The sequence below is a fragment of the Eumetopias jubatus genome, unplaced genomic scaffold, assembly GCF_037043125.1.
Source record: "Eumetopias jubatus isolate StellerSeaLion01/CBP00866 unplaced genomic scaffold, mEumJub1_p1.0 scaffold_6, whole genome shotgun sequence".
NCBI classification, from domain to species: Eukaryota; Metazoa; Chordata; class Mammalia; order Carnivora; family Otariidae; genus Eumetopias; species Eumetopias jubatus.
Genome location: NW_028274812.1, coordinates 132,083,691 through 132,107,562, shown reverse-complemented (window position 1 = coordinate 132,107,562; position 23,872 = coordinate 132,083,691). Strand labels below are relative to the sequence as shown.

Below are 23,872 nucleotides of genomic sequence, written 5' to 3'. Positions count from 1 at the left end.
GAGAGCTTAAGTCCCGTGGCTGAAAAGTTTGAGTGAATGAGGTGAGACGTTATCATTTCTTGGGCTCACTGATGGGTGTCCTTTGGAAGGTCATTTTTGTGTGGTTTCCTTTGTTACTGAAGCAGGTCAAATGACTCAGGGATTTATTTTTAATTGAGCTAAGGGTAATTCACAGGAAAGTAAAGAATGGTGACAATCCAATTCACTTCGGACAGCCAACTATGTAATTCTGTTCTGGTGGCCAGATAGTTTGTAAATGGAGGTTTTTGGTTTTCTCTTTCATGATGATGATCACGATATTAAAGAGAAGAAAGAAGACATTTCCAAAATACATCTTCAACTAAAACAACAACTCCCATAACTGAGGGTTCTCTGGGGAAAAATCCACCTTCTCCTGAGACCCAATTATTATGCTTTCTATACCATTCATCGAATTAGCAACAGAAGAATTTGTTGTCTAGATCCATGGAACCCAAAGCATTATTTCAAACCCTCATCTCAGAGGAGGGAAGAAGTTTAATATGCAGAATTTTAAGACCTAGAGATCAGGTCCAGAGGATGGTTATGCTACACCGTATCATGGTGATGTGAGCTGAACTGATCTGCATCTGATTTTGATGGAGCAAAGTTATATGGAAACACTTCCTGGATGTTAAAGGATGCTATGCAAATACTTGCAAAAGATAGCATATACATATTCAAACAGGCAAGTGCCCAAGCACGCACAGATAGGCAGCAACGTTCTGATAGCATAAATGTATCAGCTGGAAATAGGAAGAGCCTGAAATTTGGAGGCTTAGAAAATGAAAACGAAATTACCCCAAATAAGTCACAGCATATTAACATTCCAAGAGGAAACTTACTACTGAATTTACATGGGGAAGTAAACTGCTTAACCCTGGAAGAACCAAAACATTTGTTTCTAAAAGTATTCAGCCAAACTAGGTGTGTCTGTGGCTTAGGGATAAGGATTGTCCAGATCAAAAGTATGCAAACTTCTGTGAAGCATCCCATCCCCTGGAGGGGTTGTGAAAAATATAGGTTGCAGGGCCCACACCCCAAGTGGTCAGTAAGTTCCAGGTGGAACTTAATGATCTGCATTTCTTTCTTTCTTTTCCTTTCTTTCTTTTTCTTTCTTTCTTTCTTTCTTTCTTTCTTTCTTTCTTTCTTTCTTTCTTTCTTTCTTTCTTTCTTTCTTTCTTTCTTTCTCTCTCTCTCTCTCTCTCTCTCTCTCTTTCTTTCTTTCTTTCTTTCTTCTTTTTTTAGGTTGATTTATTTATTTGAGAGGGGTGGGGAAGGATAGAAAGAGGAGAGAGAAACTCAAGCAGACCCTGCACTGAGTGTGGAGCCTGATGTGGGGCTTGATCTCACCACCCTGAGATCATGACCTGATACAAAACCAAGAGTTGGACGCTTCACCGACTGAGTCACCCAGGCGCCCCAACAATCCGTGTTTCTAACAAGCTCTTGGGACCAACTGTTTGAGAACCAATAGATCAAAGACCAGAATTCTTTGGTTTTGTTTTTCCTCAATGACTCTACCTGATCTATTTTCCTGTGACTAAGCCATTTACCATAAAAAACAAACAAAACAAAACAACCAAAGTTTTGGGGACAACAATATTGCACAATTTGGAAAATACTTAATAAACATGAACTCAAATGGTGGATAATCTGATCCCTTGCATAAAATTTACTATGGAAAGCTTATCAGCACCCCCAGGAAGAATGGAAGAAAATGGACGTCCAGAAAGGTACCGTTTGCTGCTCTTTAAATGACAAAAGTCCAGGGGCGCCTGGGCGGATCAGTCAGTTAAGTGGCTGACTCTTGATTTCAGTTCAGGGTCATGAGATTGGCCCTGCCTTGGGCTCCATGCTCAGCAAGGAGTCTGCTTGAGATTCTCTCTCCCCCTCTGTCCCTACCCAACCTCACTCTCTGAAAAAAAGAGAGAGAGAGAGAAGCCCTAGTTGCAAGAGTCCTGCCCCAAATGCCTTAAGCGTCAGGATTCTTGATTTTGGCTCAGATCATGAACTTAGGGTCATGAGATCCAGCCCCACGTCAGGCTCCATGCTCAGTGTGGAGTCTACTTGTCCCTCTCCCCGTCTGCTCCTCTCCCTCCTCACATGAACTCTCTAAAATAAGTAAATAAAATCTTTAAAAAAATAAATAAAAATAAACAACAACAACCCCCCAAAAGAGAGAGAGAGAAGCAGAAAATAGCAATTATTGGGGGCAGATGTGGGACAACCTGAATCTCACGTGTGGCTGGTCAAAGTGTGAATGAACACAGCGCTGGGAAATGCAGGATCTACCAAATTTGAGCAGAGGCAGGTGCTCTGACCCAGTAATGCCATTCCCGGGGATTTACTCAACAGAAATGCATCCACGTTTATCAAAGGCCATACAACTCTGTATTCACTGCAGCCATATTCACAACAGACCCAAATGCCCATCAGGGTTTCTCAACCTTGGCACAACTGGCATTTTGGGGTGAATATGCCTGTTGTGGGGGTTGCCCTGTGCATTGTAGGATGTTTCGCAGCATCTCTGGCCTTGACCCACTAAGTGCCAGTAGCATCCCTTGCCCCTAACTGCAAATTGTAACAACCAAAAGTATTTTCAGATATCTCCAAATGTTCCCTGGGGGGGCAAAACCATCCCTCCTCACCTCATGCACCTCCTTCTCTCTACAAGGCAATGAGAATGAAAAAATGTAACTGCTTGCAACACAAAAAGTGAATCTCATAGACATAACATGGAGCAAAAAAAGCCAGAGAGAAAAAGAGTACATGCTGTTTATTTCCATGTATATACAGGACAAAAGCAGGAAAAAGTAATCTGTGGTGTTAGACATCAGGATAGTGACGGGGAGGCAGGTCATGTTCTGTGTCTTGATGGTTGTTACTTGGGTGTGCTCAGTGGGTGAAACTGTACCATGCTGAACACTCTTAATCTGTGCACTTTCCCATGTTCTACAACTCTTCACCAAAAATGAATGAATGAATGAATGAATGAATGAAATGAGTCATGGTCCTTCTCCCAGAAAATCTCTGCCAGGTGAGTCTTCTAGGTGAGTAGGTCCTTCTAGGATCTTCTAGGATCAGGCGTCCTGGAATAACTAATATTTATGGGTTATTACCCAGGGTGACCAAAAACTCGGCAGACACATACCAGAGCCCGCTCACTTCTTCCTCAAGCAGTCGGACTGCTACGGGTGTCTCCAGTCTGGTTCCTGACACCAGCCACCCTGGGCCACGACCCAGCCGGCCACCTCTCCTTCCTGCCAGTGAGAAACGTCCAGAAGAAAAGGAGTCAAGAGAAAACAGAACAGGAGGTCAAAAATTCAAAAGCCCTTTGTGCTCAACAGCACATTGCTGAGTGCTAGCCCTTAGGGCGCCTGTCACCTGGAACAGATGTGGATGGAGGAGGCACCCACAGAGACAAACCAAATGTATGAATGACAAAGCTGATAGCTGGCATCCGGGGCTATCACCCCTACCTGCCCAATGAGGAACTGAGACTCAGGGACCTTCCAGCCCGGGGTCACTCAGTGGGGAGGGGTGACCCGGGACTGGAATGGGGGTGTCTGTGCCATCTTGTGCCCCATCAGGCAGGCCCAGGAATGGCATAGCACCGAGATGGTCTTCGTGGAGAGATCATGAGGAGGAACGGGGTCTGGGCTCACTTCCAGTGAGACACAGGCATTCCTTTTCTCCAACACTTCTATTTTCTGATTTAAGTTCAATCAAGCAGCAGTGTTGAGAAAGCACAAAGGACAGAAACATGAAATGTCCTTTCCTTTCCTTTCAGCTTCTTTTTTCTATAGCTCAGAAAAACCATCTAGACAAATCTTTTCCTTACGGCACATATTATGATTGATTTCCAAACTCCATCCCTCCCTCCCCTCTTTGGGTGACCACATTTCTGCATGTTCTGACTGGTCACAAGTAGAAGGCAGGATCTAGGGAATTCCTGGCCTAGGCTGAACTGGGTTCCTGAGGTCTGGCCCCTGAACTAATTACCAGGTGCTTGGTAACAATCTGGAGGAATAGAGGCCCCGTGTACCATCCCTCTCTCTTCTCTTTCTGCAGAGAACAATTCCCCACGCCCAAAGCACTCCTTCCTCTGTTCTGATCTGACTTGGGGATGCCAGGTGCTCAGAGCTTGCTTCATGCTTCCTGGATTCCCAGCCCTTCCCCATCCTCAGACACCGGCTGTCCTGGTGACTTCTGCTAAGGTTTTTTTTTGTTTGTTTGTTTGTTTGTTTGTTTGTTTGTTTTTAAGCTTTCCTTTCTCAGGAGGACTAGGTGTGAGACCATCCACATGACTGATACATTTGACAGGGGTTTGATACACTATTGCAAGAATTCCGTCAGAATCAGTTACCTGTTTGACCAAAACATACCCTCACCCCCTCAACTTGAAAAACAGAGTTAATACCTTCCATTCGGCCCTTTTATTTTTTTAAGATTTTATTTTTGGGGTGCCTGGGTGGCTCAGTTGATTGGATGTCCAACTCTTGCTCTCAACTCTGGTCTTGATCTCAGGGTTGTGAGTTCAAGCCCTGCATTGGGCTCCATACTGGGCATGGAAACTACTCAAAAAATAATAATAGTAATTTAAAAATAAATAAATAAAGATGTTATTTTTAAGTAAACTTTATACCCAATATGGGGCTCAAACTCACAGCCTTGAGATCAAGAGTCACTGCTCTACCCACTGAGTAGCCAGGCACCCCTCCATTTGGCCCTTTTAGGTCCCTCCCTCTGTTCTCCACCCTGCAGGAGGGCTGACTTATAGGGAGTGTATCAAGCAGCTCTGGCCCTGGCTGGGCAGGAGAGAGAGCTCAAGGTGTTTGCTCCCCAGCTCCTCTCTTGCCAGTCACAGCAGGATAGCTGCCTCCTTTGACTGAAGTTCTTCACAAAGGAGCCCAGTCCACAACACCTTTTCCAAGCACTCCTTCTTTCAGGTCTAGAAGTGGTAACAATAGTTCCACTATTACTGGCCCTGGGTATTACCATACTCTTTATAGTTTCCCTCCACTCTGCCCACAGAGTCCCTTGGGTAAGTCTTTCTTGATTAGCCTAATTTAAAGATTTTATGTATTTATTTGAGAGAGAGAGTGCACGAGAGCACGTGCGTGCATGAAGGTGGCGGGAGGGACAGAGGAGAAGGGAGAGAGAGAGAGAGAGAATCTCAAGCAGACTCCTTGCTGAGCACAGAGCCCAATGTGGGGCTCGATCTCATGACCCTGAGATCACATGACCTGAGCCAAAACCAAGAGGCCGAGGCTCAAGCAACTGAGCCACTCAGGCACCCTTTGATTAGCCTAATCTAAGCATGCTATCTGTTTCTTGCTGGGGCTCTGACTGCTGTAACACTAATAAAAGATAACATTGAGAGAATACTTGTCAGGTGCCAAGTATTTGGTCACTCTTTCATGCAGGACATCATTAATGCTCACAGCAACCCAGTGAAGTAAGCACTATTATTATCCCCCTGTTACAGATGAGCAAGTAAGACTCAGAGAGGTCCCCAAATTACCCAAGTTCATGAAATCAGGTAGAGTTGGAGCCTAACTTTGTATTTTACATATTTCCATATTTACCTGCCTCCCAATACAAGTACATTTATGATGTTATCAAAATCATTCAGGGCGCCTGGGTAGCCCAGTTGGTTAAGCGACTGCCTTCGGCTCAGGTCATGGTCCCGGAGTCCCGGGATCGAGTCCCGCATCGGGCTCCCTGCTCGGCGGGGAGTCTGCTTCTCCCTCTGGCCCTCCCCCCTCTCACGTGCTCTCTCTCTCTCAAATAAATAAATAAAATCTTTAAAAAAAAAAAAAAGAAAAGAAATCATTCAGAACTCCTCCCCAGGAGCCAAAGCTGCAGCTAGTGGGCGGTGGCTCCTGGGAGCAGGATTGCTGCTGAGCACCGTGAGGGGGAGGACTGGTTTCACAGAGTGGAAGCAAGCCCCTAAGTGAATACAGTGAGGAGAACAGCGGGCTGGGTCCCTCACTGCCAGGGAAGGAAATGGAGGGGATCGACCCTGTGTTGGTGGATCAGAAGTGCAGATATCAGTGTGCACTTGTGGTTTGAATATCTACTCGAAAAGCTAAGATATAGATGGGTATGTGTGTGAATGTGTGAGTGACGTGGAGTGCATGTTTGTACAGATGTGTGTCATGCGTATATACAGACATTATGGGTACCCATACATATATATTTTTTTCCTAGCTCTATGCCCTGAGAGGGCATAGAAGTAATAACGCCCTTGAGTGCCCAGACCTTGGTTTCTAAATATTCTCCATGAAATGGAACCAGGGTTCCTTGAAGAAAATGGCTGATTCCAAGACAGGGGGCAGGTTTAGTACAAGTAAGGAAGTGCTCAAAGAATAATGGGGTTGGTTGAAGGGATTCAAAAATCACCTTGAAGGGGCCCCCACTGGCTGAGTCTGAGACAATTTCAGCAGCAAAATAGGTAAAAATTGTAATGGATTATAACACACTGAGTAAAATGGGAATCCGTGTCCATAGGGATATAAATAAACAAACACATCTACCTTATAGATGAATGTCAACTAATAGACATAGAAAGAGGGAGTTAGGAAAAAATCATATTTTGGCAACCACACAATAATAATTGAGCCAGGCAAGAACCATCAGTGGATGGTAGAACTGGGGAGTGAACGTTTCATGAAGAACAGTGTATCTGAAGAGTCTCAAACGGTCTCCACGCAAAATGCTTATTAATGACGTAGTAATAAATACAAAATCTTACTGATTAACTTTATAGGGAAGCAATTGGCAGTTAGTACCTTACCCCAGAGACAAAAGTTAACATCACCACTACTAGAAGAAATAAACATTGCGTGCTTCCATGGCATCATTTTTCTGGTATCTTTGCCCAAAAGGCATAACTTGAATCTAATCACGAGGAAACATCAACACTGCACTCTTCAAAAACAGTAAGAGCTGGGGGGACACAGGCTGAGAAATGGTTCCAAATTAAGGGGGATTAAAGAGGGAGGGCAGCTAAGTGCAGCTTGAGATCGTTACTCAGATCCTAGATTATGAAGGACGTTTTTAGTACAACCAGTAAGACTGGAATAGGGTCTGTGGTTTGAAGAGCAATGACATGTCCCTGGATGGTGGCGCTAGTCATATAGGGGAGTTTCTCTGTGGTTAGGAAACACTGTTTGAAGCAGTAAGGAGGAATTGACAAGTGGCTTAGGAAAAATTTATAAAAGAGAGAGGGAAGGGGGCGCTTGGGTGGCTCAGTTGGTTGGGTGACTGCCTTCGGCTCAGGTCATGATCCTAGAGTCCCACAATCGAGCCCCACGTCGGGCTCCCTGCTCAGCAGGGAGTCTGCTTTTCCCTCTGACCCTCCCCCCTCTCGTGTTCTCTCTCTCATTCTCTCTCTCTCTCAAATAAATAAAATCTTTAAAAAAAGAGAGAGAGGGAAGGATAAGATAAGGCAAAGGCAAACGTGGTAAAATGTTATGGGTTGGGGGACGTGGGAATGAAGGGTAGAGCTCTGTACTCTTCTTGTAAGTATAATAATTTTGAAAAGAGTTTAAAATAAAAGGTTAAAAACTCATTGAGATCTTTAAACATTTTCTAGATAATCAGAGTCATGTTTTTTTTTAGTTTAATTTTTAAAATTTTAATTCCAGCATAGTTCACATACAGTGTTGTATTAGTTTCAGGTATACGATATAGTGATTCAGCAATTCCATGTTACTCAGTGCTCATCACAACAAGTATAGTCCTTAATCCCCATCACCTATTTCACCCGTCTCCCCAACCACCTCCCCTTTGGGAACCATCAATTTGCTCTCCAGAGTTAAGAATCTGTTTTTCAGTTTATCTCTCTCTCTCTCTCTTTTTTTTTTTTTTTTGGAGTTATGTTTCCATTAAATACACTGCTTAAGCTGTGGGAACTTCTGCAGGGCAGCCTGGTGGATTAGGCTGATTATGAAGTGGGGGGTCACACAAACCTAGAAATTAAGTCATTTTACCTTCTGGAGTGTCAGTTTCTGCACCTGCAAATTGAAGGTAATAATATCTACCTCCCTCGGAGGATTTCCTTTTTTTAAAACAAGATTTATTTATTTGAGAGAGAGAGGGAGAAAAAGCACGTGTGAGTTGGGGGAGAGGCAGAGCAATTCCCAAGCAGACTCTGCTGAACAGGGAGCCTGACATGAGGCTCGATACCAGGACCCAGAGATCATGACCTGAGCCGAAACCAAGAGTCTGCCGCCTCACTGCGCCACCCAGGCGCCCCTCCCTCAGAGGATTTCTGTGAGGCTTAAGTGACTCAATCCATGAAGCATCAATGTTAAGTCTTTCTGCTTTCTCCTTGAGAAAGCATTTGTTCTAGAAAATTTCTTCTTTGAGAAAATGTACATTACCAACAGCAACAAAACTGCCAATGCTGGGGCCGTCTAGAATGTGGAAATATCCCCATTTTATAGAATGAACGTAGCACCAGGATGCTACCTAGAGATCCGTGCCTTGTTACTGGATTCAGCACTTCCCTACATTTTATACCAAGTGGAAGGTTTGCCCCTCTGAGATTCTGAAATCTGGGGTCTAATGTGGGAATGGTATATTAAGGGAATACTTTTCCACCGTTTTTACCCCGTGACATCTACCGAAAACAATCATTTGTCTGGCACTTGTAAAAAATATGGACCAAAAAAAAAAATATATATATATATATATGAAATATAAATATAGACATATATAGAGACATATATATAGAACTATAGACATATAAATATAAATATATATATAGACATATATATATGTGAAATATATATATGTCTATATAAAAAACATGTATATATAGAGAGAGACAAAGCTCTCTCCACCAGAGTTGTCTGGCCAAGGGACACCAAGTGCCTGGGACCTTGCGTGCCGCCAGGATCCATCTGTAGCTGACCTACAACCACCGCCAGCCTATCAGCACACGCAGACGCTGGAAGTTCCACAGTGAGCACCAAGCACAACAGCAAAGAGGCTGCTATCATGGGAGATAGCTCGGGAATAAGCTAAAAGCACTGCACACGCTTCGGCAAAAGGCTGAGCTGTTTCTAGCTGCGCTATGCATTCGGCTCTGCTGGGCCCTGTGACCTTCAGAGCAAGTCAAGGTCTCCACTCTCAGGACCCACATTTTGTTGGTAGTGAGCGATCCCAATCCCGCCGTCTCCTTGATTTCATTTCCCCTCCCGTCCGGACCTTCCCTTTTATGGCTTCAGAGCAGAAACCAAGCAGAGCCTTAAATCCTGACCCTCGCCTTGCTTTTGCCAGATTCCTGAGACTGAAGACACTGGAGTCTCCCAGAGCAGGACTGAGCCCTGAGAAGTCCCAAGAGCAGCTAAAAACAGTGGTGCATGGCTCGGCATTTGAATGGAAAGTTCTACCGGGGGACTTTACCTTCTGTAAAAATTTGATATGATTTTTCACCAAGGCTCGAAGGAGGTCAGTCAGGATGGCAGAAATTATAGGAATTTGAAGCTCGCTTCATTCCTAATAAGGAGAAAACTACAGAGACACATTTATGAATCCTCTGAGGTAAAAAAAAAAAAAAAGCAAAAAACTGGTTGTGAAACTCTGTGAGACGCTGCCCTGAGTTTGTCAAGCTCTGTAAGCCAAGAATTAGCATTCGGAGCAGTACATTGAGGTAACTGAGACAACCTCCCTCCTCAGTGTCCAGGTGTCCGAACGCCCCTACCACAGACCGATGCATCGCCCCCAGAATGGAGACCACAGCCACGGGGCACCTCTTGAGAAATGGAGGGAACAAAAAGTAAAAGCTGCAGAAACCCCAACAAGGACTCCAGCACACACCCTTCCTTATAAAGAACAGGGAGGGTAAGGATGGGGGCTAAAATAGTCCACAGGGTTTTATCAGAAAGGAGGGAATTGGAGTCATTTGCTTCTTAAAAAGAGGAGGAATCGTGGTTTGTGTAAACCCAGAGAAAAAGGGTCCTATCACAGTAACTGCGTCTCATTTACATGGGTTGCTTTATTTATTCCTAAGGAATTTTCTTTAAAGCTTATTTATTTAAGCAATCTCTACACCCAACATGGGACTTGAACTCACGACCTGGAGATCAAGGGTCTCGTGCTCCACCGACTGAGCCAGCCGGGCGCCCAGTTTTATTCATCTTTTAAATAAGTCTTAGCCGATTGCTTAGTCAGAGGATTCAGGAGGCAAAAACCTTAACATTTGGGGCCATGCCCTGTGTTCTTAATTCAGGGTTGGACAATTTCATCTCTCAGTCCACTCCACCCTCAAAACAAATTTAACATTTTTGACTCTGACACTTATGAACTGGGTGTCCTCAGGAAAGTACCCCAAATTCTCCATACCTCGGTTTCCTCATCTATAAAATAGGATTGCCATAATACTGAGATGCAAGGAAAGAAGGTCTAAAAGGCAGTTCGTCTTCTCGGAAGAAGATCTACCAAAGGCCAGCAAGGACATGAAAAGATGTTGGACATCGTTGTTCGTTAGAGAAATGCGAATCTAAATCACAGCTATAATTTTATAGCCACTACAATGGTGTAAATAAAAGAGCAGGCAGTAACAAGCATTGGTGAGGATGTGGAGTCATTGGAACCCTCACAGACTGCTGGGGGGAATGCCCAATGCATCACCTGCTTTGGAAACCAGCTGGGCAGGTCTTTAAAATGTTAAACATAGAGTTACCACATGGACCAGCAATTTCACTCTTGGGATCTACCCAGGAGAAATGAAAACCTGTGTCTATACAAAGACTTACTCAGGAATGTTCACGTAGCACTATTCATAATGGCCAAAAAGTAGAAGTAACCCAAATGTCTATCAACGGATCAATAAACAAGATATGGTACATCCATATGATGGAAGAGTAGATGAACTGTCTAAAGGAGTAAAGTACTGAGGCATGCTACAACATGAATAAACCGCAAGAATATCACACAAAGCAAAAGAGCCAGACATGAAAATATATATATAATTTGATTTATATATAATGTCCAGAAAAGGCATATCCATACAGACAGGAAAGTAAGGTTTGGGTATGGAAATAGAAAGCGGCTATAAAGGACAGGAGGTTTCTTTTGGAGGTGATAAAAATATTCTAAATTAGGGGCACCGGAGTGGCTCAGTCGGTTAAATGTCTGCCTTTGGCTCAGGGATCGAGCCCCTCATAAGGCTCCCTGCTTGGCGGGGAGTCTGCTTCTCCCTCTACCTGCCGCTCCCCCTGCTTGTGCTCTCTCTCTCTCTGTCTCTGTCAAATAAATAAATAAAAAATCTTTTAAAAAGATATTCTAAATTAGATGGGGGTCATGGTTGCACAACTTTGTAAACATACTGAAAATCAGTGAACTGTACATTCAAAATGGGTGAATGTGGTGTTTTACGGTGTGTGAACTAGACTTCCGAATCACATGCCTCAGTTTTGTGGTATGTAAATTATACCTCAACGAAGCGGTTAACTTAGGGGGAAAAAAAAAAAGGAAAGAAAGAAAAGGTAATTTGTCCAGTGCCTGACATTGTAAGGACTCACACCTTCTGGAAAGGCTTCACAGCACCTAAACCTGGGGTTGAAAAAGCAGCTAGTCATTCTGTCAGCCTAGTGCATGCTGTCGGTGACCTGGACAGCAGGAAACTTCTGGATTGGCATGAAAGCAGCACCCTATTTATTTTATACTAACAACATCAGGTGAATCAAATGCAACCTGACACCGAGCTCTGTGTGGATTGAGGTTGGCAAACACGTAAAGCTCTCCAGACCCTCCAGAGCTGCATTCCATCAGGCCCTGGAGAGGCTAAAATGACAAAAACCAAACGAGAAGATAAGGACTATCCAGTTAGGTAAAAACAGATAGATGGGGCACAGAGGGCACAGGTGGACTCTGCCTGGGGCTGTGGCTTGTCAAAGGTTTCACAGCAGACATTACAACTCAGCTGGGCCCTCCAAGATAATCAGGATTTCTCCAGACAAAGGGGCCAGGGGGAAAACTGGCAGAAAGGCCAGGAAGTCTGTTTGGGGCCTAGCAATTATACAGAGAATTCAAGTGGTAGTCAAACAAACCACTTCACCTGTATTTTCTGGATTTTTAAAATTTACTTGTTTGTTTGTTTGTAGGCTCCACACCCAGCCTAGGGCTTGAACTCACAACCCTGAGATCAAGACCTGAGCTGAGATCAAGAGTCAGACCCTTAACTGACTGAGCCACCCAGGTGCCCCCCCCCACCCCCGGATATTTTAGAACAAAGTCTCTCAAGGCCAACATGACTATGGCAAATTCCCTTAATTGTTGATTCCACTTTTCCAAAACCTACAACTTCAGTCTTCAAAATGCATAAACCGTAATTTATGCTGACCTTAGCAATCAGATGACTAATAACTCCCACAGGCCAACTGCACTCCCAAGAGTGTTTTCAAATGGATGTAGCATAGGCGTATCCTTTGGAAAAGTAGGTGGGAAGTGGGCGGGCAGGTCCTGCCCTGTGGACTGCTTCAAAGCTGAGCCAGAGTTGAAAAGAAAATAAACTTTCTGCAAAGCTTAAGAAGCATCTTCCTTGTTTGTAGAAAATATTGTATTAGACAAGCACAATAGGACTTCTCTCCCCCACTCCTTTGCTCCTCATTCAACATGATATGGGAACCCCACAGAATGATAAGGCTAGGCAAGTGTCTCAGTCTTCGTGCCAATCATTCAGTTCACATTCTCATATTTGGGGGGCACGTGGTGGGTGACTGACTAGGATCCATGCAGTAAATTAAGATGCATGGAGGAGACGTTATAATCCAACTAGGAGTAAAGTAGGTGGGGAGGGTGGCTGCTTGATCTGAAGAAATGGCTAGACTGGGCGGTGAGAGTCAAGAACATTCCAGAACAGTGGGACAGCACCAGCAAGGGTGGGGAGACTGTCTTTGGTCACACACAGAAGTTTTAGAATAGTAACACTAAAACCGCAAAAATCAACATCTAAGAAGTTAGTCTGTTCCCCTCTTTCTGGACATTGACTTCCTACAACGTGATCCTTCCAACAGGCCTACAAAGAGATATTTTATCTTCAAGGTAAGATGAAGAATCTGTCTCAGAGAAATTGGGCATCTTGCCCAAAGTTATAAAGTGTAGGTGGCGGAGCTAAGACGGTCTGCTTTTAAATCCCACCAGCAAATGGAGGCCACCCTCTGACTCCACAGAGTAAACAGTATTCAACACACTCCACAGACCACTGAAGTCTGAAATGCATTCTAACTGACCACTGACTCTAGTTCAGTTAGGCCTAACCCTTCCTTTTTCTTTCTCTTCAATCTACTTTCATCTTCCTCAGTCTAAAATTAAGATGGGTCACCACAGGAAGAAATGCTATCTCTGAATATTAAGCATTACTATCTTCATTAAATCAATTAAATCTAAATATTAATATCTTAATTTGATTAATCTAGGGTCATGTCTCCGGTTTTTCCTCAGAAATCCCAGATGTTCTAATTAACAAAGCAAGCTTGTTCATATATGTCAGCACTATGATGCAAACCATTTTTGAGAGTAATATATGTGGATATGTAAAATGCATATAAATAAACTAAACTGCATCTTAGGGCAATTTCTGATTTGCAGAAATTATCATTAATTTGAGTTTAAAAACTCAAAAAAGTGTCCGAGATCTCCAGTGGTCCTTGGCTCTGCTGTCATCATAAGCAAGTAAGCCTGCTATTCCATAACTTAGACCGTAAAAGACCCTGAACTTCTAGGTGACCTCAGTCCTATCAGGGTGTAACTGTCAAGATAACCCAGGTCACCCTCTTGAGAGAAAAGAAGCAGGAGAGAATTGTCTAACTTAGCGAGGAAGGATAAAGAGGAAAGAAAGTAAGGTTAGAGTATGAGCCACAGAATGCTCCAAAAACAAATTCAGTGACCAGGGAAGGAGGGCAGACAGAAATATAGCACAGATAAGATCATTCAAAGGTTGCAAACCCACTTCCCCCTTCCCCGCCCCCATTTATTCTGGAGAAATAAAACTAATACCACTATTTCCTTGCCAATCTATCTATGCAAAGGTGAAGTGTGTCACGCGGTTTATCACCTTCTCAAGAGACCGTATTTCCCTGAAAAGAACTCATGGGGGCCCCATTCACCGATTCCCTTTCCTGTAAGTTGACAAAATTGGTATTTTCTAGCAGACATGAAAAAATATTGTTCAAGCTAATAGTAAGACTTACACTGCCCCCAGCCGCAAGTCTGCCCATACACCTTGTGGCTTTTTTGGAAGCTCTGTGAGCATAATGTGTTTGAGGAACATAAATTCCCTCTGGGCATAGCAAGATCCCAGCCAAATCATTGGGGCCAAAGGATGAGTTCCCAGGACCATGATTCAGATCTGCTCTTCCCTGACTCCTGCAGCTGCTTCTCTCAAGAGTTTGGCACCTCTGACTGCATTTCTACAAAGATAGAAAATAAGGAGATTAGCCATCGCAGATAATGGTAGAGTCACTCTAGTATGGACTCTACGGCAGCAAGCCTCCCCTATCAAGGGCACAGAGATACATGCAGGACACAGAAAACCTTCAGGGCTGGTCTATAGGCTGGCTCCAGAGGGAAAGAAAAATGAGAAGCAGGGAGTCTGCCTTCTAGGTCCACTATCTCCAGCTCTCTTCCTTTCTCTGTTCCTTTCCCTCACGCACCTTGGCATTCCTTTCTCCTCCCCTCTCCAACAAAACCTGCAGTCAGGTTTCTTTTTTCACTCATTCAGATTTTTTTTATTTTATTTTATTTTATTTTTAAAGATTTTATTTATTATTTATTTGAGAGAGAGAGAATGAGAGAGAGCACGAGAGGGAAGAGGGTCACAGGGAGAAGCAGACTCCCCGCTGAGCAGGGAGCCCGCTGTGGGACTCGATCCTGGGACTCCAGGATCATGACCTGAGCCGAAGGCAGTCGCTTAACCAACTGAGCCACCCAGGCACCCTCACTCATTCAGATTTTAATATGAATTTCAAATAAACTCCCACGGAATCATATTCCAAATACCCCTTTGTAGCAAGTGAGGCAGAAATCATTGGTCAGTTTTCAAATCTTTAAATCCAAGGAACACTCGATGAACATAACACCCACTGGTGTTACCCTAACCCGGGCAGAACCATGCAAGCCAGACATACACAAGAGGAGAAACTCAGAAGCAAAGTTGGGAGGCCAAGAACTTGCACCTGGGGCCTACAAATGGATCTTTTCCCTAATTGGAAATCATGCCCAGGTGAGTCAGAGGATTAAGAGGCTGCCATCTTGTTGCAGACTGGCTGAAGGAAGAGATGGGGAGGAGAGAGCTTAGAGAAAAGTGGGGGAAAGATGGAGGCACGGAGGGGAAGCAGGGAGGGCAGGAAGCCCTAATTTCACAACAGCTAGTGAAGTTTATTGGGCAACCTCTTTATATTTGCTTTAATTTTTATTTATTTGGGGAGGGAGAAATCTTTTTAAGAACATGAGTGGGGGCACCTGGGTGGCTCAGTCGGTTAAGTGTCTGCCTTTGGCTCAGGTTGTGATCTCAGGGTCCTGGGACGGAGCCCCAAGTCAGGCTCCTTGCTCAGTGGGGATCCTAATTGCTTCTCCCTCTTCCTCTGCCCCTGCCCCTGCTCATGAACACGTGCTCTCTCTCTCTCAAATAAATAAATAAAATCTTCAATAATAAAAAAAAGACCATAGGTGAACTCCTTTTCTGTGACCCTTCTGTCCTGATGGGCACCTTCACCTGTGTGGACTATGCACAAATTCTTACCTTCTGAGGCTTCCAGAGGACCTGCCAGTTCTTAAGGCACCTATTATGGACGGGGCGGGGCATGTTTTGTTTCATGCTTTAACCCGCAGCTGACTAGAACAGCTTGAGACCTAAATGAAGGGCAGCCACGTACAGAGCAGGCAGTGTGCCTATGATGTGATGTGAAATGAGAACAGAGACTCATCCTGCAGTTCCTACGTGACTCAAAGCAAGACTCTCTGCGCATATTGGAAGGGGCCGCCGTGAGAAACGGCCGACGTCCCCCGAACCCCATGGCGTCCGGCGGCGGAGGAGGAAGATGCAAAGAGCGTGAGCCACAGGGCAGTGGGCAGCACCAGCAAGTGAAGCGCTGAAGCCAGGGTGTGAATTTCAGAAAAGGAAGCAGGCAAAGCCAAAGCCAAAGCAGCGGAGGGGACCACGCTGAGACACAAGCGTGGCTGACTCCTCGATGCTGCTGGGATGCCATCACTGTTGTCCCACCATTTTACCCAGAGCGGGGAGGACATCTGCTGCGAGTACACCAGCCACACGTACAAATGATACTTGGGGTATACTCGGTTAGATACACTATATTACTTAAATTAATTTCCCCTCTTTGTTGTTTTTACTTTTTATATGTTTAAAATTTTTTTAATTTAAATTCAAATCAGCCAACATATAGTACGTCATTAGTTTCAGATGTAGTGTTCAATAATTTATCAGTTGCATATAACACCCAGTTTGTTTTTATTTCTTTTAATGTGGCTACTAGAAAATCTAAAATTACATATATGGCTCACGTTATATTTCTATTGGGTGGTGCTGTTCTAGCTCCCCATGAGGCCATTTTGTCTGTGAGATTTTTTTGTCCTGGCCCTATTACTTCTTTGAGAATTCTAATAAACCCCAAATCACTGCAGTCAACTAGAAAAACCTTAAAATGTCCAAAACAATCAAGCAGCCAATTAATACATCAACCAGAAGTGCCCTCAAAGCAGAATTGACTCAGATTTCCACATAGCAGGAGTGATAGTTAAGACAGACAGTTAGGTTTCAGTTCCATTCTCTCCTCATGACCAAGCTCTCTACTAAGGCTCACCCAGGTCCTTCATGAGCCAACTTTACCAGTGAGGGGGCACCGGCTTCCAGAAAGGATCCTTCAGGGGCGCTTGGGTGGCTCAGTCAGTTAAGCGGCTGCCTTCTCTCAGGTCATAATCAGGCTCATATCGGGCTCCTCGCTCAGCAGGGAAGCCTGCCTCTCCCTCTCCCCTCCTTCTGCTCTCTCTCCCTCTCTGCCCAATAAATAAATAAATAAATAATCTTTAAAAAAAAAAAGATCCTTCATACATATAAGACAGAATCTACTTCAAGGGCTCACTCTTCTAAGATTTGGAGCGGTGCAATGGTTTGCCATTGCTTCACTGATCTGTAACCGCTAACCAGAGGTGTAAAAATCCATTTCCAATAGATGAACCAGGTTGAGAAGCCAGGGTGTTAGCCTTAAGTTTCTGTTCAACAAACTGATTAGCATCATCCTTTAGGATCACAGAATCTCAGAGTGGAAGAGACTCACAGGCCATCTTGTCTAACACCTGATAAATGAGCTGCCTTCACTGCATTTCTCCTTCTCTGTTTCTACCTATCCCTTTTGCTTGTTCACCACCAAGGAAGCTACCCATTCTAACTCCAGACTGACAGGTTTTTAAATCTCCCCCCACTGAGCAAATCTTTTAATTTTGTGAAGACAGTGATCCTTGTTCAAATCTTTTTCAGATTGAATAACCTTTTTGTTTGCCTTGGTCCTTTCTAGAAAAAAAAATGGGGTTTGGTCTTTTATCCTTCTTGGCTGCTATCTTTGGAAACTTTGTTGTCAACATCTTTGCTTAAAGTATGGTGCTTATACCTAAACAGTCAACATCATGCTTGATCCAAGCAACATGTAAGTCAGAAGTGGGGTTATTCCTCCCTCATTCTGGACACCAGAATCCCATATAAACAATTATATGGTCATGACTCCCCCCCCACAACTTTCTTGAGTCTTGATTTCTTTTATCACTACAACATTACCCCTTCCAACTTTTGGAAAACCGCAGATTTGAAAAGTATTCTATGAGATGTCACCTCACACCTGTTAAAATGACTATTATCAAAAAGACAAGAAATATCAAGGCTTGGTGAGGACGTGGAAAAAAAGGAAACCTCTTGCACTGTTGTTGGGAATGTAAATTTGTAAATTGGTACAGCCACTCTGGAAAACAGTATGGAGGGTCCTCAAAAAGTTAAAAATAGAACTGCCCTGGGGCATCTGGGGGGCTCAGATGGTTAAGCATCTGCCTTCGGCTTGGGTCATGATCTCCAGGTCCTGGGATAGAGCCCCGTGTCGGGCTCCCGGCTCAGCGGGGAGTCTGCTTCTCCCTCTGCCTCTCCTCCTGCTCATGCTCGCTCTCTGTATCTCTTTGTCTCAAATGAATAAATAAAACCTTTAAAAAAAAATAGAACTGCCCTATGATCCTGCAACCCTACTTCTGGGTATTTATTTGAAAAAACAAAACCACTAGAAGAAAAAGATATGGCACTCCCTGTTCTCGCAGCACTATTTACAATAGCCAAGACATGGAAACAACCTAAGTGTCCAGAAGTGGATGAATGGATAAAGAAGATGTGATACATATACAATGGAATGTTACTGAGCATAAAAAAGAATGACATCTTGCCATTTGTGACAACATGAATGGACCTCAAAGACATTATGCTAAGTGAAATAAGTCAGACAAAGAAAGACAAATACCGTATGATCTCACTTACATGTGGAATCAGGGAAAGAAAAAAAAAAAACACTCACAATACGGAGAACAATTTGATGGTTTCCAGAGATGGGATGGGGGGATGGGGAGGCAAATGGGTAAAGGTGGTCAAGAGGTACAACTTTACAGTTTTGGTTTTTTTTTTAAAGATTTTATTTATTTGACGGAGAGAGACACAGTGAGAGAGGGAACACAAGCAGGGGGAGCGGGAGAGGGAGAAGCAGGCCTCCCGCCGAGCAGGGAGCCCGATGCGGGGCTCAATCCCAGGACCCCGGGATCATGACCTGAGCCGAAAGTAGACGCTTAATGACTGAACCACCCAGGTGCCCCTACACACTTCCAGTTTTAAAATAAATAAGTCATAGAGATGTAATGTACAAATTGGTGACTCTAGTTAATAATACTGTATTATACTGTGGGGCCTAAGGGCAGCCCACGCCAAAAATGTGCCACTTTGGCATATTGACTATTTTGAACTAAAGTTACTTAAGAAAGAGACAGTGCATTACCCAAAGAATACAAAAATACAGATTTGAAGGGGTACGTGCTCCCCAGTGTTTATACTAGCATTATCAACAATAGCCAAACTATGGCGAGAGCCCAAATGTCCATCGGCTGATGAATGGATAAAGCAGATGTGAGATTTATTTATACATAAATATATAAATCTCATATATATACATATATAAATATAAAAATCTCATATATATACACACATAAATGTATAATGGAATACTACTCAGCCATCAAAAAGAATGCAATCCTGCCACTTGCAACAATGTGGGTGGAGCTAGAGTGTATTATGCTAAGTGAAATAAGTCAGTCAGAGAAAGTCAAATATCATATGATCTCACTCATTTGTAGAATTTAAGAAGGAAAACAAAGGAACATAGGGGAAGGGGTGAAAAAAGAGAGAGGGAAGCAAGCCATAAGAGACTCTTAACCATTGGGAACAAGTTGAAGGTTGTTGGAGGGAGGTGGGTGGGGGATAGACTAGATGGGTGATGGGGATTAAGGAGGGCACTTCTTGTGATGAGCACTGGGTATCGTATGTAAGTGATGAATCACTGATTTCCACTCCAGAAACCAATATTGCACTGTATGTTAACTAAGTAAAATTTAAATTAAGAAAAGAAAAGAAAGAGCCCACGCAAGAGCAACATCCTGACCCTCCCCCCCACCCTTTGTCTCCAGAAAGCAGGAAATAAATCTCCTGTGGAAAGCTACCCTCCCTGTATCAGGAGATAAAGGGACATCCTTCTCACCAGAGGTAGGAAATTCAGAGCCGAGAAGAATGGAGAAACAAACCTTGGTACTTTTACTAATTTATTAGCCCAGCCCAAATCCTGTTTAGAATTTCTTAGTAATTGAGGCTCCCAAACATAAGTTTTCTTTGTCCTGTCAATTTCTCACAGATTTATGTCTCTTTGTCTAAAATGTATAAAAGCTGGATGCCACCATCATTTCTTTGGGTCATACTTTCATTATTGGTTCTCTGCACACAAGTAATTAAACTTTGGATTTTTTTCCTCCTGTTAATTTATCTCATGCCAATTGAATTCTTAGACCAGACAGAATAACGTTGAAAAGAAGAGGTAAATTTTTTCCTCTCTGACAGTATATTTGAAAATTGCTAAGGAAACGCTTTATTATTATTATTATTTTCAAGAAAGCTGTTCTTAAATGTTCTTATCACACATACAAAAAATTCTCATCACAAGAAAAATAAAATTGCAACTCTCCATGGTGATGGATGCTAACCAGATTTAGAGTGGTGATCGTTTTGCAGTATCTACAAATAGCAGGTCACGCTGTATGTACACTTGGAACTAATATAATGTTATATGCTAATTATACCTCGCTTAAAAATAAATCTTAAAAATAAATGAGAGGTTGTTTTCAGGTGGTTAAAAAAAAAGCATTCTAAGTCTATGAAGTTTTGTATAACAACATCTAAAACAAGCATCTGCAGTGGTTCACAGCCCTGGCTGTCCCTGAGAATTACCCGGAAACAGAACAAATACCTAAGGTGAGGTCCACCCCAGAAGTCAGGCCCTATGGGAAATGGGGCCTGACCTTATATATTTTTAAAAGCTCCAGGTGAATGTAGTATGCATCCAGGGTTGAACCACTAATCTCAAGAAACCATGACTCTGATGCTCATATTGATTCAAGTTATTTTTCCCTTGAACTGTGAATCTGAATCTTTATTCTGAATTGAACTAGCAGAACTGAATCCGTTCACTAGAAACACTTGAGATCATTCAAATCATTTAGAACTTGGGCCAAAGGAAAGGTGCAGTTAATTTAGTAACAACTGAGATCTAACTGAAATTAATAGAACACCAGGCTTAGGAGACGGGGTTTATATCACTGGCATGATCACTCACTAGCTGGGTAGCTTGAGGACTTCACACAACCCCATTGACGTTTCTTTGTCTATAAAATGAAGGTATTGGTCTAGAAACCTTTAAGGTGCTCTAAATTTCTGATTCAATTCCAGGAAAGAACTTGCAAATAAAAAGTTTTAAAGTCGTACGCTGCTCCCATTTTGAAAGCATGTGAATTTAGCTATTGGAGCTTTGACAGGAGTGAAAGTATTATTAAAATGTTCAAATTGCCATTTCAATTTACTTTGTAATATTTTTTCCTGATTGTAAATGACATCACACTTAAAGGAGAGTTGGGTTTAGTCTTTCATTGGCACAGCCGGCTTTCCCTCAATCCTTTGCCCTGTCTCAAGGCTGCAGCACATATCTGAAGTGGGTCTGTGGGTCCAGAAAGGCAGTTTGACATATCAGCAAAATCGAGTCAGAGGGTTGAGCTCTACCTCTGCCCTGCTAATCCCTATGCCTTAGTTTCCTCATCTGTAAAATGGACATGAGTCATATCATGAATGACATCGGTGAGCAGAACTGCTATAAAGATTTTTTTAATTAACATTTAAAACTGAAAAGATCTTTGAAATGTTAACCTTTTTTTTTTTTTTTTTTACTATTTTCTAAAGCAGTTCATTCAGTATCAACCATGCAGTGTTTACCCATAAAAACAAAAGTTAAGAGACACACATACCTGGGATCCTATTGAGGGTCACCCAGAAATGTTCATCAGGGCTGTAAGTGTCCTTGGACCAGGAAAGCAAGTCAAGTGCATGCTGGTCTTGGAGGACAAAGTTGGCAAATTCCCTTGTGAGGGCCACATAGGCAGTGCCAAAGTAAATGGTCATGTTGTGAGGAGGTGGAGTTTTCAATTTTGTTGTTTTAAGCATGTAGGAATTTTTTTTGCTTAATAGCTCCCGGTGGACGAATTTAGTCCGTCCAATAGCGTGACCGGGGGGTAGCACCCCTGGGGTAATGTTTTTCCCTTTAAAGCTTTTCAGATACCGAATTATCTCCTTGTTGGTTTTCAGGGGGAAGTCTTGCCCACACATGTTGATGGCGTACTTCCAGGGCACGTCGGACGCTGCGAGGTCTTTGATGCAGTTCAGGTCAGCCTGGAGCCTGGAGATCCCCCCATAGACAACTGGCTCCATCTTGGAAGCCAGGAAAGCATTTGGGAAGCAGCTCAGTAATTGCTTTACTGCATCTTTAAATGTATCTGTCGCCTTCTCATCCACGTGAACACAGTAGACATTTTGGGGCATATAAATTGCCCTAAAGAGTCTCTCAAAAGTGCCAAAGTCTTTGTGGATGGTCACCGTGTACGCCAAAGGGAACCCCGCTTCTTCTTCCGATAGTGTTTCTGTTATATAATGACTTTGAGCCATGTACTCGTAACAGGTAGATTCACTGAGGGTAGTTTTCAATGCATTCTCTCTTGGGTAAAAAACCTTCCCCTTAAAAATCTGATGACAGACTTCTGCTAACAGTGAAGCATTGGACAGAGATGCCTTCAGAAAATGCTTCTCCTCCCATAACTCGTTATTGTAAACAAAGACAAAAATCAGGGCAGTGATAAGAGACACGGTAAAAAGACAATGCTTCCAAGAGACCATCATTCAAGACCAGAAAGTGAGGGAAATGTCTCTCGAGAGCTGATCAGAGTGTAGATATATTTAACTTACATTTTCTCCAGAATCCATAAATCATCCTCTTGGTAGACGCAATTCTGATCAGTGGTTGTGTGCCCTTCCAGTTGACCGTTTTGTCCTTTTGCTGTCTTCCTTCCCTGCTCATTCACCACTGTTTCATTTCCACCTTTCTCTGACACATCTCTGAAGTAGCTCCCTTGGATTTGCTTTGCTCCGGCTCCCGTTAACCTGCAACCTGTTACCACACAAAAACAAGCGGCCTCAGGCAGATTCTGATTCTGATGAGGCCACCTATCTCCGCCGTAAAATCACTGAAGGGTGAGGTCACCATTCCGCAAGTCATCCCCCTAAGACTTCTACCCTAGGCTCTTCTCCCAGCCAAAGGTTGGCAACTGTGTCAGCTCCCCAACTTCCTGTTAATCATTGCGTTCAACTGACTGGCTTGTTTGCTTAAACAGCACTGCCAAGTTAAAAGCTTCAGTTCTAAGCATGTGAACACTGCCTGGAGAGATATTCTGTCAATAAATATTTAGTGCTTAAAAATTAATCGCTTAACCTATCTTTTTCCACACACACTCACCCTCCTCCCTATATTGGCTGGGTATGCTATAAATCAAGGCATATGACTGGCTGTTGAGCCAAATTCTTTCCAAGGCTTAATTTTCTCTGCTGCTAGGTGAAGTCCTTAAAAAGGCACATTTGCAAGCTTACCTGACCACCTAACTTATTACACAGAGTGACCAGGGCACTGGATGAATAAAGGCTAATTAAAAAAAAAAATACCCACCCCCCCCAAACAGCTGTCCTTACCCCAAAATTGTGTAAAACCTAAAACTGAAGTTAGTGGAATGCCAAGGTGATTTCACCCTAGCCCAAATTGGGTACCTGCAGAGCAGCCTGATGTCTGGAGAGGAAAAAGAGAGGAGCCGTCTCAGTCTGGGAAGTTCCAGAACTCAAGGGGAGAGGTTTTACAAATGTACAAACCCTTTCAAAGGGGTTTCCCCCATGTAAAAGTGAAAATAATTTTACCACCTTTGTAGGTCAGTCATGAGAATAAAATGAGATAATATGTCTAAGAGTTCATGGGCATGGCCAACCACAAGTAGGGGGGAGAGAGAAGAGTGAACAAAAGCCCCTCCCCCATCGCGTGTCAAGAAAATGACACAGTCGCCACCTTTCCTTTGAAACCTTTTTACACTTCCCTTATTCTCTCCTCTGCGAGCCCCTGCCAGTTAGATGATACACCAAAGAGAACACGGATCGTTTTACTTTATTTGGTAG

General features: G+C 43.3%; 1 protein-coding gene across 5 annotated transcripts in view; it reads right to left on the bottom strand.

Moving 5' to 3' along the window:
* The window catches only part of LOC114212530 (N-acetyllactosaminide beta-1,6-N-acetylglucosaminyl-transferase), an 89,940-nt gene extending 66,412 nt beyond the window's left edge, over positions 1-23,528 (bottom strand). For 2 of the 5 annotated variants that reach the window (XR_015768377.1, XR_015768376.1), the window contains exons 1-2: positions 21,634-22,968; positions 3,173-3,281 (exon numbers count right to left, since the gene is read on the bottom strand). Coding sequence is in view for 3 of the 5 variants with exons in the window: in XM_028107439.1 (XP_027963240.1) it covers positions 2,974-3,119; positions 21,634-22,558 (1,071 nt within the window). In the remaining 2 variants the exon portion in view is untranslated. Of the gene's footprint in view, positions 1-2,779; positions 3,120-3,172; positions 3,282-21,633; positions 22,969-23,476 lie in introns of those variants that run through there. The other 3 variants (XM_088024121.1, XM_028107439.1, XM_088024120.1) reach the window with 3 other exon arrangements.
* Positions 23,529-23,872: the final 344 nt, after the last annotated feature.